The sequence below is a fragment of the Aegilops tauschii genome, chromosome 4, assembly GCF_002575655.3.
Source record: "Aegilops tauschii subsp. strangulata cultivar AL8/78 chromosome 4, Aet v6.0, whole genome shotgun sequence".
In the NCBI taxonomy this organism is placed as follows: Eukaryota; Viridiplantae; Streptophyta; class Magnoliopsida; order Poales; family Poaceae; genus Aegilops; species Aegilops tauschii.
In genome coordinates, this window is record NC_053038.3 from 438,168,857 (window position 1) to 438,193,175 (window position 24,319).

Below are 24,319 nucleotides of genomic sequence, written 5' to 3' on the forward strand. Positions count from 1 at the left end.
CTCCCTTGTCGGCGCCAGAATCCACCCAAAAACACGATTTTCTGATCGCCGCCATCTAGCTCGAGAACCTCACTGCCGAGCCTCGATTTCGCCAGGAACGAAACTGCCGGAGCACCATGAGACCGCAATCTACCCGCACGAAAGCCCAACTCGGCCACCAGCGTTGGAATCGACGGCAAGCCCTGTCTTCCCAACTCCCGTCTGCAGCCACCACCCGGTCGATCTGCTCTTCCGGCGAGCTACATTGTCTCCTCTACGAACATGACTAAACTGAAAAGAAACTGAAATCTCCACTAAGCTCTTGAAGTTGGTTCAGGATGGAGGGAATTCGTGCATTCATACATACACATGACGTACTTGATTTTCCTATCTATTTCACTGTAAGAAACCTGAATATGGAAAAGGTGGTGGAAACAAGCCCAATTGTTTAACTAGTACCACTGGCTTTACAAGTTCTCATGAAACTTACACCGGCAGGAGATTTTAACCACAACCCATCCATCACTCTACAGATCTCTGTTGCTTAGAACATTTGTACTACATATTTATCATCAGTTTAAGATTTTGGAAAAACAGCACAAATTGTGCAGTATAACTTAATAACAACTGAGCATCTGTAACAACATGCCAGCACTCAAATGGATCTCTGAACACAACCTCGCAATTACACATCTCTGATTCTCTGAACATGTACACAATGGCACATAAAATTCAGAAAAGCAGGCCAACACTAATGGGCGATCAAGTTCTACTTGATGGCTCATCGATGGCTCATCCAAGCACAGTTACATATAGAGAGTCTAATTACACTCGTTACGCTGCGTTCCACACGGCGAGCGGGATTTTGAGTAGATTCTTCTGGGGCATGGCCGGTGGGATGAACTTGATCCTTGGTGTAGAGAATGATTTGGTGCATCGATAATTGATTGATCGTGCACTAGGCACATATATATAGGTAAAAGGGGTGCGACCGGTGTCTTGTCTCCCAAGATACAAGTAAATACAGAGGGAGAGAGACACTATAAGTGCGGCATACAAAACCCAGACCTACGTACATGTACACATGTTCAACACTCCCCCACAGTTGAAGCGTCGCCGGTGACGCAGAGACTGGACTGAAAGCCCTCAAACGTCGAGGTGGGTAGTCCCTTCGTCATGACATCGGCGAACTGCTAATCGGTGGGCACATGGAGAACTCGAACACGACCAAGTGCGATGTGCTCCCTGACAATGTGAATGTCGAGCTCAATATGCTTCGTCCGTCGGTGATGGACAGGGTTGGCAGCGAGATACACCGCGGAGACGTTGTCGTAGTAAACAAGCGTCGCCTTGGTAACCTCGCATAGCAACTCCTGAAGTAGTTGTCGTAGCCAAGAGCACTCCGCAACGGCGTTGGCCACGGCCCTGTACTCGGCCTCGGCACTCGATCGTGAGACCGTGGGTTGTCGTTTAGACGACCACGAAATCAGAGAGGGCCCAAGGTAGACGCAGTAGCCGGAAGTGGAGCATCGAGTGTCGGGACACCCAGCCCAGTCGGCGTCGGAGTAGGCAACAAGGCTGGTGTCAGGTGATGCCGTCAAGGTGAGACCCATAGCTGTGGTGCCACGTATGTACCGAAGGATACGTTTCACCAGAGCCCAATGAGTATCACGAGGAGCATGCATATGAAGGCACACCTGCTGGGCAGCGTACTGAATGTCCGGACGCGTCAGTGTGAGGTACTGAAGTGCACCGACAATGGAGCGGTAGAAGGGAGCGTCGGAAGCCGGAGATCCCTCGACGGCGGACAACCTCGATGCCAAGGAAGTAGTGGAGAGCCCCCAAATCCTTGAGGGCGAACTCAGTGCCGAGGCGAGCTGTGATCTGCTGAAGGAGCGCTGGCGAGGAGGCAGTCAGGATGATGTCGTCGACGTACAGGAGGAGGTACGCGGTGGCGGGACCCTGGTGATAAACAAACAGGGAGGCATCGGACCGTGTGGACCGGAACCCCTGCTGCTGAAGGAAGGTCGCGATCCGCTGGCACCAGGCCCGAGGCGCGTGCTTCAACCCGTAGAGAGAACGGGAGAGCAAGCACACGTGGTCCGGATAGTCTGGGTCGACGAAACCAGTAGGCTGCTGACAAAACACCTGCTCGTCGAGATGGCCATGCAAAAAAGCATTAGACACATCGAGCTGGTGAACTGGCCAGGCGCGAGAAACAGCAAGCTGGAGGACAGCGTGAATCGTGCCTGGTTTGACAACCGGGGCGAATGTGTCGGTGAAGTCCACGCCGGCACGCTAGCGAAAGCCGCGCACCACCCAACGCGCCTTGTAGCGCTCGAGAGAGCCGTCGGGGCGAGTCTTGTGGCGGAAGACCCACTTGCCAGTGATCATATTGGCACGGGGAGGCCGCGGGACAAGCTGCCACGTACGGTTGCGCTGTAGGGCATCAAACTCCTCACGCATCGCAGCAAGCCACTTCGGATCCCGAAGAACTGCGCGAGCGGAGGTGGGGAGTGGAGACGGTGCCGAGGTAGATGCAGCACACGCGTACTCGTCAGACGTGTAGCGCGTGCTAGGACGAAGTGTCCTAGTCCGAGCCCGAGTGACCACACCGGTGAGGGGTGCAGCCGCGACGACGGGGGCGGCCGAGGGGGCCGCCGACGGAGCCGCGGTGACGGGGGCGGCCGCGGCGGCGGGGCCCGCGGAGGGGGCCGCCGAGGGGGCCGTGGTGGGGGCCGCGGCGACAGGGGCCTCCGAGGGGGCCGCGGTGGGGGTCGCGGCGACGGGGGCCGCCGGCGCGGGGAGCGCGGGCAGGGCCGAGCCCAGTGCGCGGCTGGTCGGTTCGCCAGAGGAGGAGGCAGGGGCGAACCGCGCCGCGGGAGACGCCGAAGGTGACAGTACCTGCTGAAACGGGAACACCAGCTCATCAAAGTACACATGCCGCGAAGTGAAAACGCGGTGGGACACTGGATCATAGCACCGGTAACCTTTGGTGTTGGGAGGATAACCAAGGAAGATGCATGGAAGCGACCGGGGAGCGAGTTTGTGAGGAGCAGTGGACGCGGTGCTAGGATAACAAAGACACCCAAAAATGTGAAGACCATCATAAGATGGAACCGCACCGAAGAGGAGCTGGTGAGGAGTGTAGTTCCAGCGCGAACGACACGGGCGAATGTTAATGAGAAGGCTGGCGGTCACGAGCGCGTCCGGCCAGAACCGAGGAGGCACGTAGGAGTGGAAGAGAAACGTGCGGACACAGCCATTAAGGGTGCGAATGACGCGCTTGGCGCGACCATTCTGTTGTGGCGTGTAGGGACAAGTGAGGCGAAAGATGGTGCCGTGCGACGCAAGCGGACGGCGACGTTGTCAAACTCCTTGCCGTTGTCAGTTTGCAAGGCGAGATGGGACGACCGAACTGTGTGGTGACATATGAATAAAATGTTGTGAGTGTGGCAAGAGCGTCGGACTTGCGACGAAGAGGAAATGTCCACACATAATGGGTAAAATCATCCAATATCACCAAATAGTATAAATAGCCCGTGTTGCTCGCAACCGGGGACGTCCAAACATCACTATGCAATAACTGAAACGGAAAGGTGGAAATGTTTGTGGACTCGCTAAAGGGGAGACGAACGTGCTTGCCAAGACGGCAAGCCTCACAAGTGTGGTCGTCAACCTTATTACATGAGAAAGAAAAACTCTGAAGAATCTGACGCATAACGGTGGAGTTGGGGTGACCGAGGCGGGCGTGCCAAAGATCGACACTAGCGGCGAAGGCGGCGGGACGACGGGTGGTGGTGGCGCCGGAGGGATGCACCGGGTAAAGCTCATCCGGGTTGTCACATCGGTGGAGTACCATCCGTGTACGGGCGTCCTTCACAGAAAAACCGATATCGTCAAATTCAACAGTTATAGGATTCTCACGAGCAAGACGACGAACAGAAACTAGATTAGTGACTAAGTTGGGAGACACAAGAACATTAGACATGTTAACGGGAGTAGAAGTAGAAGGAAACGACATATGAACGACATGTGTAATGGGTAGAGAGGAACCGGTACCAACGGTGGTGCGAGTGGGAGTATGAACAAGAGTGGCAGACGTGAGGTTACCGGGATGAGCAGTCATGTGAGCGGTGGCGCCCGAGTCCATGTACCAGTCACCACCGCCACCATAGGAACTCGGTGACGGGGCGGAGTGCAAGGCGGCGAGAAGGGCCGGGTCCCACGGTGGCGGCGCTTGAGGAGGGTAAAACCCTCCATAGGCCGGCGCAGGGGCAGCGCCATAAGCCGGCGCGGGGGCGGCGCCGAAGGCTGGCGCGGCGGGGGGCGCCGAAGACCGGCGCGGCGGCGGCACCGTAGGCGGGCGCGGGCTGAGGCGCGGCACCGTAGCCGCTGTAGGGAGCGGCATTCTGCGCGGCGAAGAGGGCCTAATGGCTCGCTAGACGAGGCCCAAGGATGCCCGGAGCGGGAGCCCGAGGGACCGGCATCGAGTACGCATGGACAACGCCGTTCCATGGGTTGGTATCGTACGTCCACGGAGGGTTGACCTGCTGCTGTTACTGACGAGCCCCCCCCCCCCTGGCGCCTGTTGTTGTTTGCGGCCGCCCCTGCGGCGGTTGCCGCGGCGCCTGTTGCTGTTTGCGGCCGCCCCTGCGGCGGTTGCCGCGGCGCTCGCCACCGGGCTGCTGGGGGGCAGCGAGAGGGGCGGGGGGCGCGGGCGGCAGGGAAAAGTACCCCAGAGGCGCGGGGGGCGGCGGCTGCTGGCGCACCGCTGGTGGGGCGCCACGGGAGGTGCTGGCGGCGAGGGCGTGATGCTGCACGCGCTTCTTGACCCCCTTCATCCGGCACTCCTCCAACCGCAAGTATGCCACAAACTTGGGAAAGGAGGGCTCCGGCATCAAGGTGAGGTTGGAGGCGGCGTTGCCGAAGTCCTCGTTGAGGCCGGCGGTGAGCGTGCTGAGGAGGAGGTCGTCATCAACCTTGGCGCCAATGTCGCGGAGCTCATCCGCCAACGTCTTCAGGCGGCGGCAGTAGTCATCAATGGACTGTTCATTCTGGTGACAGTCAAAAAATTCCTGCTGCAAAAAAACGCGGCACTGAAGCTTGTTGTTGGTGAAGAGGCCATTCAGCTTGACCCACAAGGCGCGGGCGTCGTCGCCGGCGCTCACGACCGTGTGGAACAGGTCCTTGGAGATGGTGGTGAAGAACCACCGGATGATGGTGGCGTCGATCGCGGTCCACTCAGCGTCATCCACCATGGCGCGGGAGTCAACGGTGCCATCCACATGATCCACGAGGTTGTTCTCGCGGAAGAGCAGCGTGAAGTACGTCTTCCACGCGAAGTACGTGGAGTTGGAGGCGTCGAGGACGACGGGAACGCGTGCATGGACGTTGATGTCGCGGATTTCCGCAGAGTCGACGGCGAAGGGGTTGGAGTAGGTGGAGGCGTTGGACGACATGGCGGCGAAGAGGTGCTGAAGGGGGCGGCGCGGCAAGAGGGCGGCGCGGCGGGGTGGATCGGGCAGCGCGGCGGGAGGGCGCGCGCGGCGGGGTGGAGAGGGCAGCGCGGCAGGAGGGCGGCGCGGTGGGGAGGTGGGTAGCGGCGGCGGCGGCGGCAGATTGCGGCGGCGGCGGCGGCCCGAGGCGATGGCGGCTAGGGCTAGGGTTAGCGGAAGCGGGGAGATCGACTTGCGATAGATACCATGTAGAGAATGATTTGGTGCATCGATAATTGATTGATCGTGCACTAGGCACATATATATAGGTACAAGGGGTGCGACCGGTGTCTTGTCTCCCAAGATACAAGTAAATACAGAGGGAGAGAGACACTACAGGTGCGGCATACAAAACCCAAACCTACGTACATGTACACATGTTCAACACTTGGTGCCTTCTTTTTGGGAAACGACAGAGCGTCGACCTTCGCAGTGGCGGCGGCGGCGGCGGAACGAGGAGCATCGAACCATGGGTGCTTCAGCGCGGCGGCTGCCGTCGGTCGCTTCTCGGGGTTGCATGTGAGGAGCCCTTGCAACACCTGAAATCCTTCCTCGGATAGCTTGTCTTCACGGAAAGAATACCACAGCCGGGTTGGATGAGATTTACCATCTAATCGAGTTAGTTTTGTTAGGGTTTGATCCCTACTATCCACTATGTTCTAAGATTGATGTTGCTATGACTTCGCTATGCTTAATGCTTGTCACTAGGGCCCGAGTGCCATGATTTCAGATCTGAACCTATTATGTTTTCATGAATATATTTGTGTTCTTGATCCTATCTTGCAAGTTATAGTCACCTACTACGTGTTATGATCCGGCAACCCCGGAGTGACAATAGTCGGGACACTTTCCGGTGATGACCGTAGTTTGAGGAGTTCATGTATTCACTAAGTGTTAATGCTTTGGTCCGGTACTCTATTAAAAGGAGGCCTTAATATCCCTTAGTTTTCAATAGGACCCCGCTGCCACGGGCGGGTAGGACAAAAGATGTCATGCAAGTTCTTTTTCATAAGCACGTATGACTATATTCGGAATACATGCCTACATTATATTGATGAATTGGAGTTAGTTCTGTGTCACCCTATGTTATAACTGTTGCATGATGAATGCCATTCAACATAATTATCCATCATTGATCCATTGCCTACGACTCGTTTCATATTGATCTTTGCTAAGTTACTTTTCCCACTGTTACAATTGCTACAAAACTGCTACTGTTATTTTTGCCACTGTTACAGCTGCTAATACTTGAGAATATTCTTTGGCTCCCCTTGTGTCGAATCGATAAATTTGGGTTGAATACTCTACCCTCGAAAACTGTTGCGATCCCCTATACATGTGGGTTATCATTTCTTTGGTTTTATCAATAATCACACTTCTAGGCAAGAAATCAAGAAATTCACTAGTGGCAATCGGTTCCTTAATAATATTGAGGAAGTTGGGGTGAACACTTATCATCTTAAGATCCCCGTTTTCTTTGCTAGAAGAATCACCCTTATTTTTAGGAATATAAATAAACTTGGTAGTTTTAATAGGAGTAAGTTTTGGAGTAGTTTTAACAGCGGCAAAAGCGGAACCCAAGTTGGTAATAATATCTTCTAATTTATTAATTCTAGAGGAATCTTGATCAATTTTCTCATTAACTATGGGTTCTTTTTCCTTAAAGTTCTTCAAAGTAACCCCCACCTTTGATCCAAGTTGAGTAATATGATTATGGAACTTTTTATCCAAACTCTCAAATAGCTCTACGGTGGGGATTTTATTTTCAATAATATCAAGTCATTGCATCACATGTTCCAAAGTTAAATCCGATCCATTAACCATAAGCGGTGGAGATCCTACTAGATTCAATATAGCATTGTAAGCATCCATAGTGTGACTACCCAAGAAATTTCCCCCAGTAATGGTATCTAGCACATATCTATACCAAGTAGGCACACCCACATAAAACATTCGAAGAAGAACAGTAGTAGATTGCTTACGAGTAGATCTATTTTGAGCATTGCAAATTCTATACCAAGCATCTTTAAGATTCTCCCCACCCCTTTGTTTAAAATTAAGAACCTCGTTTTCTGGGGTATCGATTACGATAGAGGAGCTAGCCATAAAAGCATATCGAGCAATCTAGCAGACGAGCAACCAAAAAAAGGCAAATGAAAAGACGAACGAAAGAAGGACGAGTAAAAAGGCAAATCTTTTTGTATTTTTCTGAAAAATCGTTTTAGAAGTGGAGGAGAGGAAAACGAGAGGCAAATGGCGAATAATGTAATGCAAGAGATGAGAGTTTATGGTGGGTACTTGGTAGGCTTGATGTAGACCTCCCCGGCAACGGCGACAGAAATTGGCAAGTTGACGGAAGGCTAATCTTGACTTGCTGTGAACCTCCCCAGCAACGGCGCCAGAAATCCTTCCTGCTACTTCTTGAGCTTGCGTTGGTTTTTCCCTTGAAGAGGAAAGGGTGATGCAGCAAAGTAGAGATAAGTATTTCCCTCACTTAGAGAACCAAGGTATCAATCCAGTAGGACGTACAAGCAAGTCCCCAATCTATGCACCTGCATAAACAATCAAACACTTGCACCCAACGTGATAAAGGGGTTGTCAATCCCTTCACGGTCAATTGCAATGGTGAGATCTGATAGGTATAAAAGATTTTTAAAATGTAAAACTAAATAAAAGTAAATAAATTGCAGCAAGGTATTTTTGGTTTATAGATCTAAAAATATGACCCCGGGGCTATAGGTTTCACTAGAGGCTTCTCTCTAGAAGGCAAATAATACGGTGGGTGAACAAATTACTATCGAGCAATTGATAGAAAAGCCCAAAGTTATGATGATATCCAAGGCAATGATTATGCATATAGGCATCACGTCCGTGTCAAGTAGACCGAAACGATTCTGCATCTACTATTATTACTCCACACATCGACCTCTATCCAGCATGCATCTAGAGTATTAAGTTCATAAAGAACGGAGTAACGCCTTAAGTAAGATGACATGATGTAGAGGGATAAACTCAAGCAATATGATGAAAACCCCATCTTTTTATCCTTGATGTCAACAATACAATACGTGTCTCGCTATCCCTACTATGTCACTGGGTGAGGACACCGCATGATTGAACCCAAATCTAAGCACCTCTCCCATTGCAAGAAATACCAATGTAGTTGGCCAAACCGAACTTATAATTCAAAGAGAAATACAAAGCTATCAAATCATGCATATAAGAATTCAGAGGAGATTCAAATAATATGCATAGATAATCTGTTCATAAATCCACAATTCATCGGATCTCGACAAACACACCACAAAAGAATATTACATCGGATAGAACTCCAAGAACATCGAGGAGAACATGGTATTGAAGATCATAGAGAGAGAAGAAGCCATCTAGCTACTAGTTATGGACCCGTAGGTCTGAGGTAAACTACTCATGCTTCATCGGAAGGGCAATAGGGTTGATGTAGATGCCCTCCGTGATCGAATCCCCCTCCGGCAGATCGCCAGAAAAGGCCCCAAGATGGGATCTCACGGGAACAGAAGGTTGCGGCGGCAGAAAAGTATTTTCGTGGCTTGTTCTGAGGGTTTGGGAATATATCTGAATTTATAGGCCAAGGAAGGAGTTCAGGGGGTCTCCGAGGGGGCCACAAGCCCTAGCCCCCCCCCCCCCCCCCGGCGCGCCCCCTGGCTTGTCGTCTCCTCGAGGGTCTTCTGACTTGGACTCCAAGTCCCATGTGTGTCTTCTGGTCCAAGAAAAATCATCGCGAAAGTTTTATTCCGTTTGATATTCCTTTTCTGCGAAACTCAAAAACAAGAAAAAAAACAGAAACTGGCACTGGGCTCTGGGTTAATAAGTTAGTCCAAAAAATAATATAAAATAACATATTAATGTATATAAAACATCCAAAACAGATAATATAATAGCATGGAACAATTGAAAATTATAGATACGTTGGAGACGTAGTTGGCTACGAAAGAAGTACCTCGCCAATGAATTACTATAAAAATATAGTTTTTCATTGTCAAAACCTTTTATTTTATATAAAAAAACTTTATTCATTAGAGATCTAGCTAAACTGTCAAGCTCATGAGCCATTATATTAGCCTCTCTATTACAGTTTCAAAACTAGTAACAGAAAAATCACAAGCAATAAAATAGCAATCATTAAACACAGTTGCGGCCGCTCCGGCATATTGTCTGGATGCTTAGCAATAACCTTCAAATTATCAGAGTTAACAACAAGGCAATTACGGGCCGGCCTTCCACGCCAGGGATAGACCAAATCTGAGCGTCAATGCTTCCACCGTTAAGAGGTCCACACACCAAACAATTCTTCAATTCTTCAATTCCCCACCAATCTTGAAGTTGCTTCAGGATGGGGAGAATTGGTGCATTTAGATATATACATGACGTACTTGATTTTCCTATCTATTTCACAGTAAGAAACCTGCATATGGAAAAGATGGTGGCAACAAGCCCAATTGTTTAACTAGTACCACTGGCTTTAACCACCAACCCATCCATTGTACTGCATATTTATCATCAGTTCATGATTTTGGAAAAACAGCACAAATTGTGCAGTATAACAACTGAGCATCTGTAACAACATGCCAGCACTCAAATGGATCTCTGAACATAACCTCGCAATTACACATCTCTGATTCTCTGAACATGTACACAATGACACATAAAATTCAGAAAAGCAGGCCAACACTAATGGGCGATCCGGCGATCAAGTTTTACTTGATGGCTCATAGATGGCTCATCCAAGCACAGTTACATCTAGAGAGTAACACTTGTTATGCTGCGTTCCACACGGCGAGTGGAATTTTGAGTAGATTCTTCTGGGGCATGGCCGGTGGGATGAACTTGATCCTTGGTGCCTTCTTTTTGGGAAACGACGGAGCGTCGACCTTCGCAGCGGCGGCGGCGGAGCGAGGAGCAGCGAACCATGGGTGCTTCAGCGCGGCGGCTGCCGTCAGCCGCTTCTCGGGGTTGCATGTGAGGAGCCCTTGCAACACCTGAAATCCTTCCTCGGACAGCTTGTCTTCAGGGAAAGAATACCGCAGCCGGCTGTACTTGCACCCCGCCGGCAGCCGTCGCAGCGCCTCGGCGGTGAGCGGCAGCGAGGTGAACCCTGGCCACGTGCTCTCGTCCGGCATCCCGAGCACACAGAAGATGCTCCACAGCTGCCTTATGTCATTCTTCGTCTTGTCTTCGTCGTCATCTTCGAGGTAGCCCTTGAACATCGTCCTGCCGGTGAGCAGTTCGGCAAAGACGCAGCCGATGGACCACGTGTCCACTTGCGCGTCGTAGTCCTTCTTGCCAAGGATCATCTCGGGCGCCATGTAGGACGTCGTGCCGGCCCGGTTGTACGGGGGCCAGTCGGACATGGACATGGCCAGCCCGAGGTCGCAAATCTTGACGAGCTCCCCGTTTTTCCCGACGAGGATGTTGCCAGGCTTGATGTCGCGGTGGACGATGTGGCGCTCGTGCGCGTGCATCTTTTCGGCGCCGGTCAGGAGCTTCCACATGAAGTCGCGCACCGTGGATTCTGGGAGCGGCGGGTCGCTGCGCCTGTCCCACAATAAAGAGTGGAGGCTCGACGCCTCGACGTACTCCATGACGAGGCCGGCGGTGTCGCCGGTGGCCGGATCGCACACCAGGCCCTCGAAGCCGACGACGTAAGGGTTTCCGTCGCAGGCCTCGAGGAATCGTGCCTCCCGCTCAAGATCTTCGACGTCGGGGGAGGAGAGGAACTTGACAGCCACGTTCTTTTTGGTGACGCGGTGGCGCATCCTGAGGACGACGCCGAAGCCGCCTTTGCCTAGGCGGGCCACCTTCTCGTAGTCGTCGGTGCTCCCGATGGAGGCGCGGCTCCTCTTGCAGCACGTCGGCGATTGTTGATGTTGAGCCGCCGCGTGGCCGTGGCCAGCGTCGAGGACGGCAGCAGGTCGCTTGCGGCCGGCCATGGCGCTAGCTCGACGACCGAACTGCTTTGGTTGGTGGAGAGGGCGGCGGAACTAAGCAGCAAACAGAGATCGATGATGGAGAAGGGGGAGGAAGGAAGTTCCGTATGGATCAATGCGCTGCGTTGGCTATTTGTTTCGAGTCGCCATGGAATTCAGTTCAGTTTCAATCCGAGTTACGGTGGCTGACAGCTTCTTTGCCTTGCTGCCTGCGTTTTCCGCCCGATGGCGGATTCACGGTTCGTTCATTTCCGACTAGAATTCAGGTTCTTCGTTACCGATTCGGTTTCAATATATGCTGACGAGACGAAAGCTCGCCCCTTCCCGCGTCCAACCAAGCCGTCGATCGAGCCGAGCGCCATGGCCGTCTGCAACTGCAAGAGACCTGCTGCCGTCCACGCGACGACCGCCCAAGGACCAGAAACGGCCGGCTGCCGCAAGAGGAGGCACATCGAGGACTAGGAGGAGACGCGTGGCATCGGCAAGGGCGGCTCCGGCGTCGTCGTCAAAGTGTGCCACCGCGCCACGGGCGATCAAGTTCCTCCGCTGCACCGAGGACCCCGCCGACGGCACTAGGGAGCTCCGGCGCGAGGCCGGCTGACAGGACTAACAAAATTCTTGAGAAATGTTCAGGTTCAGGTTCAGGTTTACAAAATGGATCTCGGGTTTCGCCACTGTCGGTCGCTATGGAATTCTTCAGAAATGTTCAGGTTCAGATAGTTCAGGTCCTGACAGTTGCCCGTTCCGGAAGACGATCCTTGCCAGCTAGGATCATTTTGAGGGAACCAAGATCGGATCGTCTGATTGAAGAATTCTGGAAACGTGAACTTGATTAAGTCGGCATCTTCTCATGTTGTTTCTTCTGATCACATGTTTAACCATTGTACGTACCAGCCACTGCGTTACCAATTACAAGGACGAGTGTCAAGTACCAGCACAGGAGCGACCTTGATTTGCCATGTGGATCCACTAACGGCAGACCTGTAGCAGGAACAGCTAATGGGCTCAAGTGCTTCTTGAATTGAGTGATGTGAAAAGCGCCATGTATTTGTGCCATGCCCAGAAGCTGCAGTTTGTATGCTCCTGCACCAATTTTCTTCGGAACTAGAAATGGTCCATAGAATTTAGTAGCCAGTTTGAGTCCTATAAGGATGTCAAAAGCTGTCATGGTTTCAATGTTTAAGTACTCCCTCCATTCCCTTATACCAAGATAAAATTTAATGACTGCTTTGCAAGTCAACTTTTCTTTTTGTTAACCAGGATCATTAATAAGTCCACATGCATGCAAGGAAGGAGTGAGAAGGAAATAACACAGTGTCATTATGACTACATGCATGCAAGTATTAAACAAGTTAGTAGTACAAGAAAACATCATTAATTTTTGTCTCGATTACTGTTAGTGGCCTTCTATAGATGCAAAATGTATTTTTCATAGTGGCCTCGTATAAGGGAATGGAGGGAGTAAATCATATGTCTCACTTCATAGTTCATGTCAGGTCTCTTTTTATCTGCATACTTTTTCATTCTGGCTTGAGCTTGTTCGAGGTTGTTTTTTAGTTGAGTTTGTAAAGATTTCTTCTCTTCTAGGAATGATCTAGCCTCACTGTCAACAGGTCAGGGACTGAAACTTCATTTATGAGAGGTGGAGGAAATCCATATAGGAATTGAAAGGGGGTAAATTTAGTAGCTGTTGAAATCATGCTTGCGTTTTACTACTACAAGGGAATAATGGCACTAGGAGCTGTTGTTTATGGTCTCTTGCGCTTGCTTATCATATCTAGTGAACGGCCTGTTTTTCCTTTCCGATGATCCAAGTGCCACAAACGGCCTGTTCATTCGTTCGTTCAAGAGATTAAAAGATTATTAGGAGGCTGCTATTTTTGTTCTGGCTGACCAATGATCATGCATCTTGCAGCCTGTTTCCGCGGAAAAAGAACATTTTCTACGATGAACGAAGTTTGTTTAACACATGCGAAAGGTTAAAAGAACAAGGAAATGACATCACAAGAGAGGCAGACAAACGACCGATCATGCAGGATTTTCCTGGACAACAGACGAACATACGATCATCTCACATGAACACCAATCATACGCCGCCGCCACGACAAAGACAAACACCTCAGAGTGAACACGCATACATGCTTCCGCATTGCAGAACAAGGTAAAGCATCCATCGTAACCACAAGACTTGGTTCGCATACCACGGGAAAGCTTCTCCCCTTACCATTTACTGGTACCCTTCACCCAGTCTCAATACACAAACTCGGCTACATTTTAACGTTTGTGACTGATCACCATTAGGAAGGGAACTGAAAACAAGAGGAACTGAAAAAGCCCTGTTGATGCAAACATTCTCCTGAAATCTTTGCCTTGTGCCAATTGCCTATTTGTACAGCAGTCCATTCGCCTGCGGAGAATGCAAAAGTGATCAGACATCATGTAAACCTTCTAAAATGAAAATTAGATATATTAAGAAGACATCGAAAGTTCTGAAGCCAGGTAACATCCAAACCACCATACACAAACAAATTATAGTTAAGAGAGAGAGACCCCATCCTTCATTCGTGTTAGATTATTTACAATGTACCTACATGTATTTAGAAAGAAACAGAAGTTATTTTTATACCAGATTTAGTGGATGGCTCGGGCCAGGGCGAGGGTCGGGGCAGGGCCGGTCTTGTGATTTTGGGGGCCCGGGGCGAAACTAGAACTCGGGGCCCCTTGTATTATACAAAATTTATAATAATAGCAATGGATACGAGATTTATAACAATCTCGCCTACGCTCCTATAGCTATCGCTGCAACTGTATCTACGAGGATGATCCTTTTTGTGAGATCCACAAGTGTTGGCCCATGATAAGTTGTGTTATTTCGACATTGTATGTTGGGTACGGTACTTTCTCTGTCCAGATTTATTAGTCCTTGTTGGGTTTTAAATCTACTTTTAACCTAACATTTGATTAATAAACTACTCCCTCTGTAAACTTTTAAAAGATATAGTGATCTAAACGATCTTATAAGTTTACGGATGGAGTATATGCTATATATCACAAAATATAGATCATTTAAAACATTATTTGAAATCTTACCCAATGATACTTTTTTTTTGCATATAACTCATATTTTTTACGAGTTAAATTCTAACCAAATTTATACTCAACATTTGAGGGGGCCTAATAAATTCAAATGGAGGAATTTTGCATTAGAATGTGGCGTAGCCCTCACATTCTATTTGGATTCTAACTAATATACACAAATACAAAATGGTACGAAAAGACACTTAGATAAAACCAAAAATATATATTTTTAGGTTGAATGACACATGCGAAAGTAAATTAGTCAGTTAGCAATATAAGTGAGATTGTGAGAAACGGTAATAAACCAAGCGATCAGCTTGGTAAGCTACCTACAAAAAATTGCAATCAATTGAAAAAAAACAAAACGGTAATATGATATACCTGAGAACGACTGGATCTCGGACGACGGTGCTCGGCGATGACGCACGGTGGACTGGTTCATGGCCCTGGCGGGAGGCGCTCGGCCATGTGCAATGGCTTCCAACGATTGGAGCCTAGAATAGGCATCGCCTCAGCCTTGAGCAACCCATTGATTCAGAGATCGTTGCGGCCGATAGAAATAGAAATCGCTAGATCGGGGCTTGGAGATATGGAATAACGATCTGAATTGAAAGGAGAATGAACTACATCTGTACATGACGGCATACACCTACAGATCCACTAGATGAGGAATAGCTACCATAGAAGAAGGGAAGCTGTGTCTGCGTCCGTGACTTGCGCCTGCGAAATTGAAGGAAATCCGCGTCAGCGGGCTGTGCGATGCCTGCGTCCCTGGCCTTCCTCGCGGCCGGCTACGTGCGTGCCTTCGGGAGGGGGCCCCTTGACCTTGGGGGCCCGGGGCGGTCGCCCCCCCTGCCCCCCCTCAGGGCCGGCCCTGGGTCGGGGCAGTCTCCGAGGTAGGGGTCGGGCCTGTGGCGTTCTCCATGGCAGGGGTGGGGGCTGTCGCGGTCCGCAGGGCAGCTGTCAGGGCAGACGCCTTCCTGTGCACCATAACCTTAGCCCAAGCTTCCTTTGTGATCTTGTCTGCGTGAGTGGCCTCCTTTAAGTCCACTGGGCCTGACATCTGTGCCACTTCCTCCTCATCCTCGTCGCTGAACCCACGCTTGATTGCCATCTTAATCTTGTCCCTGGCTCGGAGCCGGTACATGTTGGGAAAGGAGCTGCAATGTCACATAGAAATGTCTCAATAGAAGACAACTGCAGACCTAAAGAACTGATGCTTCAGAGACAAACGTAAAAAAAAATGCATATTTGATGACACAATACTAAGCTACAACAACAACTATGTGCTTCTGGATCTGATTAGATAAACAGTACTTCCTCCGTCCAGGTGCGTTGGGCGCCTAAGGAGAAGCTCTGCGATTCAGGTGGGAGCAGATTGGAGTAATGAAACACAAATGCAAAGTACACATAAATTCCATGTTTAACCAGCAGTATTTAATGTACCCAATCCTTTTATTGAACTCGGTTAAAACAGCAGAATCGAGGAAACAACTGTCGCACTAATTATTGAAAATTGAGTTAATTCGTCTGTCCATTGTGCATGTGGAATACTGAGAAGCAGCAGCAACTTATATGCTTCTGGATTTGATTAGATAAACAGCAGCTTAACACAAATCTGAATACAGCTCAGTACTTGTAGATCGCAAGGTCTGACCAGAAGTATTTAACAAGGTAAGCTGTACGCGATGTTGCATAACATCGCAGAGGAACATAAATAACAGTAATGTGTAAACACAGAACTGTTACAAGGATTTCTGAACTCTTGAGTCTGGCAATTTAAAAACACAGAACTGTTATAAACAAGGAACTTCCCTAAACAATCTGTCCAGAGAGAAAAGCAACGAAGAATCACCAATCACTGGACCAGAGAACGGTTACTTTTGAATCATCCTGCAGCAGTTCCAACTCTAGATAGTTTCTCTAGCACCACATCTCAAAGTCACGAATCATCCCCATGGCATTTTCTATTTTCTATGTACAAGGGAGACACCTGGGTTTTGTAAACCAAAAGGCTGGTTCAGATTCCACACACACACACACACAAAATTGGGGTCTACTCGAATTAGCACGGAATTCAACAAACCAATTTGATAATTTACATACTGACCCATCCAAAGACTTGTAATAGAATTGATTGAATAATAAAAACTGAACTAGCATACTTGGATGGTGACTCTAATGGATCCAACAACCACAAAGGTTGGCACACTTCCTGACTGCTGCACTTCTCCATTCCTTGTCCCATTGTGTTCATCACTTCATGTGCACAATTCGGATAAATACATGCTGCATGAAAAAATCCCTGCCCGACCACAGCCATATCATTCTTACCAGCTAGGAAAGACAGGCGTATCAAGCATTGATACGGACCATCATAGATGATTGAGCAACATGGTCTTGGCATAATCTGGACGGAGCGTATCAGAATTGAAAAAAACTAAACCCCGGAAGGAACAACCTACGCAATCACACTCCCGAATGCGTTCAGCAACGGCGGAAGCGCCAACCAGCACAATCATCTCTCTCCTCCTCACCCATACCCCCCTCCCCCCTCTCGCCTCCCTCTCCGAGCTCACCCATCACCCGCCGCCGCGCCGGCAGCCTCGCCCGCAGTCCCCGGAAAGCCCTAGGTCTGGTTCCCCGCCACCGTCGGACCCCTCGTCCAACGGCCCCGAAACACAATGCAGATCGGAGGAGGAGTCGAGGAGGCCATACCGAGTCATGTCGCCGGCGAGAGGGCGAGGCGCGCGGAGAGATCGTCGGCCCAGTCGCTGCGGCGGCAGAAGACGAAGGCGCGGCAGGCGACGCTTGCTTCGTCAGGAAGGATGCTTCGGGAGACACTCGCTTCGCTCTCTCCAGTTTTGTGCCACGGCCAGCCAAGCACGAATCTTAAAGCGGGCCCGTCAGACCGGCTCGCGGCCCGCGGCCTCGTACGGTCCGGTCCGGTCCGGTCCGGTCGGGCTCGGGTCCGCACCGCACCCGCACCCTTCCGGCTCCGGGTAAAAACCCTAGCTCGCGCTCCAGGCCGGGGGAAGCGAAGTGGTGGGGAAAGAAGAAGAGGATGACGACGACGGAGACGGCGACGGCGACGGCGGCGACGGCGAGGGAGCCGCGCGAGGCGTCCCGGCGGGAGGGCCGCGACTCGCACGGCAGGCGCCCGCACTCCTCGTCCAGGTCGCGCCGGGACGACCCCAGGTAAGCGCCCAGACCAATCCGCCGCAACCCCCGATCCGTCTCGCTGGAATTTTTCAGATTAGCAATCGGTTCCTTGTGCTCACGATTCCCGATCGGCGCATCGTGCTCCCGTCGCAATGCGATTCGCGCCCGTGCTGACCCCATTCCGGAACTCGTTTTTTGGTAGCCCGAGGAGGCGGAGAGACGACAGGAGGCACGAGTCCGACAGGAGCCAGCACAGGCGTCGGCCCGAGGAGGCCGCCGATGATGCCGGCAACCGTGATGAGAGGAGGAACAGGCACTTGCAGGACGCGAAGGGGCAGAGCGACGGTCCTGATCCGGGGCGCGGGGAGGGGAAGCCGCCGCCGGGCGACGCCAAGGAGGACCCTCCCGCGAGGCACGAGAGGTCTCCCAGGGGAACCAAGCGGTTCTCCGAGACGAGAGAGGCCTGGCGGCCTAGATCTTCGTTCTTTCAGGTTCTTGTCTTCTACACATACACGTGCAGAAAGGGGTTCTTGTCAGTGGGTTATGTTCTATGCTTTCAGTGGCTTTGATAGCTGTTAACGATGCACTTAATAGACAGTTAGAGGATCGCGGCTTGAATGTTTACATGTGCTGGAGAAGTAACTGCCAATTCTTGTGCCGGTTCCGTTATGAAATGTCTATCTTTAATGCTATCTAGGAATTAGGAGTATAAACTAGCAAGAAGAAGGCTAATTGTCTTAAATTACATCTCATCAGCCCATTTTGTTCTGTATTTGTTTGTTCACACATTGATATATATATATATATATATAGGGATCCCATATATATATATATATATGTTACTTCCTTACATGTTGGGTTGCAAACCTTCAGCTATTTCAGTATGTAGTGATGTAACATTGTCCTATTCCAATGGTATGGTTTCCTCTCTAGAAGTCAAGTGTATAGAATTATATAGTAATATAACTTGTACCTCCTTATTATGCACTTCCTCCATCTGCAGATATAAGTCGTAATTTTGTTTTCTGCGGTCCACAAGACCACAATGCAAGATCCTTTGCGTCCAAGAAACCAAATGGAGAGGACAGAAGGCGAAGGAGGTGGACGATACCGGCTTCAAGCTGTGGTACACGGGGACGGCTGCAAACAGAAATGGCGTAGGCATCTTGATCAACAAGAGCCTCAAGTATAGAGTGGTAGACGTCAAGAGACGTGGGGACCGGATTATCCTGGTCAAGCTGGTAGTTGAGGACTTGGTTCTCAATGTTATCAGCGCGTATGCCCCGCAAGTAGGCCACAATGAGAACACCAAGAGGGAGTTCTGGGAAGGCCTGGAAGACATGGTTAGGAGTGTACCGATTGGTGAGAAGCTCTTCATAGGAGGAGACCTCAATGGCCACGTGGGTACATCTAACACAGGTTTTGAAGGGGCGCATGGGGGCTTTGGCTATGGCATCAGGAATCAAGAAGGAGAAGATGTCTTAAGCTTTGCTCTAGCCTACAACATGATTGTAGCTAACACCCTCTTTAGAAAGAGAGAATCACATCTGGTGACTTTTAGTAGTGGCCAACACTCTAGCCAGATTGATTTCATCCTCTCGAGAAGAGAAGATAGGCGTGCGTGCCTAGACTGTAAGGTGATACCTGGAGAGAGTGTTGTACCCCAGCATAAGCTGGTGGTTGCTGACTTCCGCTTTCGGATTCGTGTCCAGCGGGATAAGCGTGCCAAAGTTGCTAGAACGAAGTGGTGGAAGCTCAAGGGGGAGGTAGCTCAGGTGTTCAAGGAGAGGGTCATTAAGGAGGGCCCTTGGGAGGAAGGAGGGGATGCGGACAATGTGTGGATGAAGATGGCGACTTGCATTCGTAAGGTGGCCTCGGAGGAGTTTGGAGTGTCCAGGGGAAGGAGAAGCGAAGATAAGGATACCTGGTGGTGGAATGATGATGTCCAGAAGGCGATTAAAGAGAAGAAAGATTGCTTCAGACGCCTATACCTGGATAGGAGTGCAGACAACATAGAGAAGTACAAGATGGCGAAGAAGGCCGCAAAGCGAGCTATTGGTGAAGCAAGGGGTCGGGCATATGAGGACCTCTACCAACGGTTAGGCACGAAGGAAGGTGAAAGGGACATCTATAAGATGGCCAAGATCCGAGAGAGGAAGACGAGGGATATTGGCCAAGTCAAATGTATCAAGGACGGAGCAGGCCAACTCTTGGTGAAGGACGAGGAGATTAAGCATAGATGGCGGGAGTACTTCGACAAGCTGTTCAATGGGGAGAAAGAGAGTTCTACCATTGAACTGGACGACTCCTTTGATGAGACCAGCATGTGTTTTGTGCGGCGAATCCAGGAGTCTGAGGTGAAGGAGGCTTTAAAAAGGATGAAAGGAGGCAAGGCGATGGGCCCTGATTGTATCCCCATTGAGGTGTGGAAAGGTCTCGGGGAGATAGCGATAGTATGGCTAACCAAGCTTTTCAACCTCATTTTTCGGGCAAACAAGATGCCAGAAGAATGGAGATGGAGTATATTAGTACCAATCTTCAAGAACAAGGGGGATGTTCAGAGTTGTACTAATTACCGTGGAATTAAGCTGATGAGCCATACAATGAAGCTATGGGAGAGAGTCATTGAGCACCGCTTAAGAAGAATGACAAGCGTGACCAAAAATCAGTTTGGTTTCATGCCTGGAAGGTCGACCATGGAAGCCATTTTCTTGGTACGACAACTTATGGAGAGATATAGGGAGCAAAAGAAGGACTTGCATATGGTGTTCATTGACTTGGAGAAGGCCTATGATAAGATACCGCGGAATCATGTGGTGGGCCTTGGAGAAACACAAAGTCTCAGCAAAGTACATTACCCTCATCAAGGACATGTACGATAATGTTGTGACAAGTGTTCGAACAAGTGATGTCGACACCGATGACTTCCCGATTAAGATAGGACTACATCAGGGGTCAGCTTTGAGCCCTTATCTTTTTGCATTGGTGATGGATGAGGTCACAAGGGATATACAAGGAGATATCCCATGGTGTATGCTCTTTGCAGATGATGTGGTGCTAGTTGACGATAGTCGGACGGGGGTAAATAGGAAGTTAGAGTTATGGAGACAAACCTTGGAATCGAAAGGGTTTAGGCTTAGTAGAACTAAAACCGAGTACATGATGTGCGGTTTCAGTACTACTAGGTGTGAGGAGGAGGAGGTTAGCCTTGATGGCCGGGTGGTACCTCGGAAGGACACCTTTCGGTATTTGGGGTCAATGTTGCAGGAGGATGGGGGTATTGATGAAGATGTGAACCTTCGAATCAAAGCCGGATGGATGAAGTGGCGCCAAGCTTCTGGCATTCTCTGTGACAAGAGAGTGCCACAAAAGCTAAAAGGCAAGTTCTACAGGACGGCGGTTCGACCCGCAATGTTGTATGGCGCGGAGTGTTGGCCGACTAAAAGGCGACATGTTCAACAGTTAGGTGTGGCGGAGATGCGTATGTTGAGATGGATGTGTGGCCACACGAGGAAGGATCGAGTCCGGAATGATGATATACGAGATAGAGTTGGGGTAGCACCAATTGAGGAGAAGCTTGTCCAACATCGTCTGAGATGGTTTGGGCATATTCAGCGCAGGCCTCCAGAAGCTCCAGTGCATAGCGGACGGCTAAAGCGTGCGGAGAATGTCAAGAGAGGGCGGGGTAGACCGAATTTGACATGGGAGGAGTCCGTTAAGAGAGACCTGAAGGATTGGAGTATCATCAAAGAGCTAGCTATGGACAGGGGTGCGTGGAAGCTTGCTATCCATGTGCCAGAGCCATGAGTTGGTTGCGAGATCTTATGGGTTTCACCTCTAGCCTACCCCAACTTGTTTGGGACTAAAGGCTTTGTTGTTGTTGTTGGTCCACAAGACCACAATGCAAGATTTATACTATGTGTTCTGTTATATTATAATATAGGTAATAGTTTGTGTTAGTATTTTGCAAGAGAAAGGCAGTGCTAAAATTTTCATGTATGTGTTCACATATACTGATGGTCAAACTTCTTTTGAAGGTTGATCATGGATCCCATGGCACCTGTATATTTAGAGACGGAGGGAGTACTGTTCTACTCATTTTAGTGTCTTTCTGATTCAATTTGGTTGAGCCTATATTGTACTCCTAGTTTACAAAGATGTTCTAGAGTCTAGATGCTCTCCCATAACGTTTTCTCATTTAAATCAAATTACGCTTATTCATTTTTGTAAGAGTCCAGTTGTATTAAAAAACATATACTTCGGTGATCTACCTTGTACAACACATGGATGCTGAGCAAAGACTATGTGTTTTCTTTTACATTGGTATTCATGTTCATGTTAATTGCTTGTGCTGTTACGGAACTAGTTGTGATCAGAATGTTGGGTTGTTGCTAAAGAATATCTCTCTGTTGTCAGGTCATCGTGCATAAGTGCTATATTTCTGGTGATTTAGTGGTAGTTCTCTTGTGACACATACCTTCAAATGTCCACTTTATTAACAACATTAGGCTACTTGTACTTGTATGTACAGCATGATGAGCGTGAACGTGCTGGGCAAGGTGGTCGACGCTATGGTCGCCAAGGTAGTGGGGAGCTGCCTTTATTAGTTCTACTTTCTGCACTACTTTATCTTTCCATCCTTTTGCTTAGGGTATTTTTTGTTTTTCATTTTAAAGATTATGGAAGACAAAGGGATCAAAATGAGCATCTCGATGATAGAGATAGACACAGGTCTGAGGGACATGGTTTGCAGGAAAAGTTTGGGCAGCCTCAACAACACAGTGATGTTGATTCTACATGGAAGCACGATGGGTTTTTCAAGTTGCAGGAAGACGCTCCGGTTGCCAAAAGGAGGCCAGGATTTAAGGAGATGAGAATGCCACTGGAGGGGCAAGAATCAGCTCCTGCTGTTACAGAACCGAATTCAAGATCACGTATACCTGATCAACCTGGGTGGACCTCTGGGATGGGAGAAGAAAGGAGAAACTACCATTCACGGGAATTCATAAGGCCTGATGATCGAGATACCAGGAGGGGATTTTCTGATTACAGGGGTGCTGGTCAGAGAAATGGCTATGATCCAAGAGGGCGTTTTGCTGGCAGAGGGGGAAGGGGCAGAGACAGGTTTGACTACCAGTATGGTGGAAGAAGCAACATGCACGAGGAGGCCGGTGATCATCAGACAGAAAAATGGAAGCATGACCTTTACGATGAGACGAACAGTACCCCAGCTCCGATGACTGAAGAAGAGCAGATTGCAAAAGTCGAAGCACTGTTGGCGCTGTAGTTACCGTTTTTGTTGTTGCCTGGAGGCGATGGGTAAATGATAGTTATCTTTCCACATTGTTGTCTGGACTCTGGAGCTGTTTGGGATGTCTCGATGGTCATGTACTTGGTCTCATTGTTATTGGATCTAACTATATGGCACTCTGCTGGAATTTGGTGTCTTATCTATGAATTTTCATTTACATGATGTTTTCTTCTCCCCTTTGAAGTGAAGCGTCTGTACTAAATAGTATCAATCGGTCCACTTTATGTAGAACTCATGGAACTCTTCATTTGGATTGAAAATGTTCTCTTCTTCCCTTTGGTGTGAAAGTGTTTGTAACAAACATTATCAGTCCGTGTCGGATCCACTGAACAAGTATGCTCCTTAACATATTATACATTCCTATTGAATTTATAACTGTCCATTATCTTGAAGTATTATTCTATATGTCCAACACATCCCTACTGCTGGTGGATGATCACCTAGTACACTACCAGTTTAGCTTGGTTTGATGATCTGTCGCAAGATAGCCTGTTTTGTTTGATGAAAAATCTGCCCTGCTAGAAGGCAAAAATACCTAGTATACTCTACCTGTTTAGCTTGGTTTGATGATCACCTAATATACTCGGTTCTTTTTTGGTGTTGTGTGCGCCTCAATTCATGGCTAGAAGGCAAAATTGTGCCTTGCGCCTCAAACTGAGAGGGCAACGCACCAAGTTACTCCCTCCGTTCCAAAATAAATGACCCAACTTTGTACTAAAGTTAATACAAAATTGAGTCATCTATTTTGGAACGGAGGGAGTATAACGCAACATTCTAACAGCACCAAGGTATAAAGTAACACTCCAACAGCTTGGCAGAGAATGAGAATTCGAAGAATACGGGACATAATCCATTGTTTGGTTGGGGGTGGGGGGCAAGGGAATTCAGGAAAGAATGGGAAATTGAATTAAGAAAAATCTTATGTATCTCTTCCGCACCCCTCTTAATTCACCTAGGGTGAGATTTTCTCTCAAGTTCCCACTGCTATTTCACAACGACATACGCAAAATATGGGATTGAGACTAGTAATCAACTTTCCAAACCTAATGCCCCAACAAACTCCTTTGTGTACTCTCATTCCCTTTCTCCAAAGTAAACACTAAGTGATACGCACCGAGGGAAGTTCGTCGGTAGACCCACCACCTTTGTACTTACCGGCTATTCCGTGCTATGTTACTTCTAATTCCAACACGCTACGAGCTCGTGACCTCCCCCATGATTGCGATGGGACGGAGATGCTGGGCCGCTCGTTGACGAAGATGCCATGTTTCGCTACTTTTAAATTCGCCATGTCGGGAGTAGGATAACGAAACAGGTGCTCTTTC

At 49.3% G+C, this 24,319-nt stretch overlaps 2 protein-coding genes and 1 long non-coding RNA gene across 3 annotated transcripts; 1 reads left to right on the top strand and 2 right to left on the bottom strand.

The window, feature by feature from the left end:
* Nucleotides 1-800: 800 nt before the first annotated feature.
* Nucleotides 801-11,446, bottom strand: LOC109762282 (putative cyclin-dependent kinase F-2). Its single transcript, XM_073497365.1, has 2 exons — nt 10,324-11,446; nt 801-835 (listed from the first exon to the last, which is right to left on the bottom strand). The coding sequence occupies exons 1-2, from the start codon at nt 11,444-11,446 to the stop codon at nt 801-803; spliced, it is 1,158 nt and encodes a 385-aa protein (XP_073353466.1).
* A 2,116-nt stretch (nt 11,447-13,562) lies between these two features.
* Nucleotides 13,563-17,389, bottom strand: LOC109762294 (uncharacterized). Its single transcript, XR_012182378.1, has 3 exons — nt 17,240-17,389; nt 14,903-15,681; nt 13,563-13,850 (listed from the first exon to the last, which is right to left on the bottom strand). It is a non-coding gene; the product is annotated as an uncharacterized lncRNA (long non-coding RNA).
* A 60-nt stretch (nt 17,390-17,449) lies between these two features.
* On the top strand, nt 17,450-23,369 carry LOC109762290 (uncharacterized). The gene is made up of 4 exons (XM_020321124.4): nt 17,450-17,719; nt 17,886-18,174; nt 22,215-22,266; nt 22,360-23,369. Exons 1-4 carry the CDS (start codon nt 17,586-17,588, stop codon nt 22,968-22,970), a joined length of 1,086 nt encoding a protein of 361 aa, XP_020176713.1. The 5' UTR covers nt 17,450-17,585; the 3' UTR covers nt 22,971-23,369.
* The last annotated feature ends 950 nt before the right edge of the window (nt 23,370-24,319 follow it).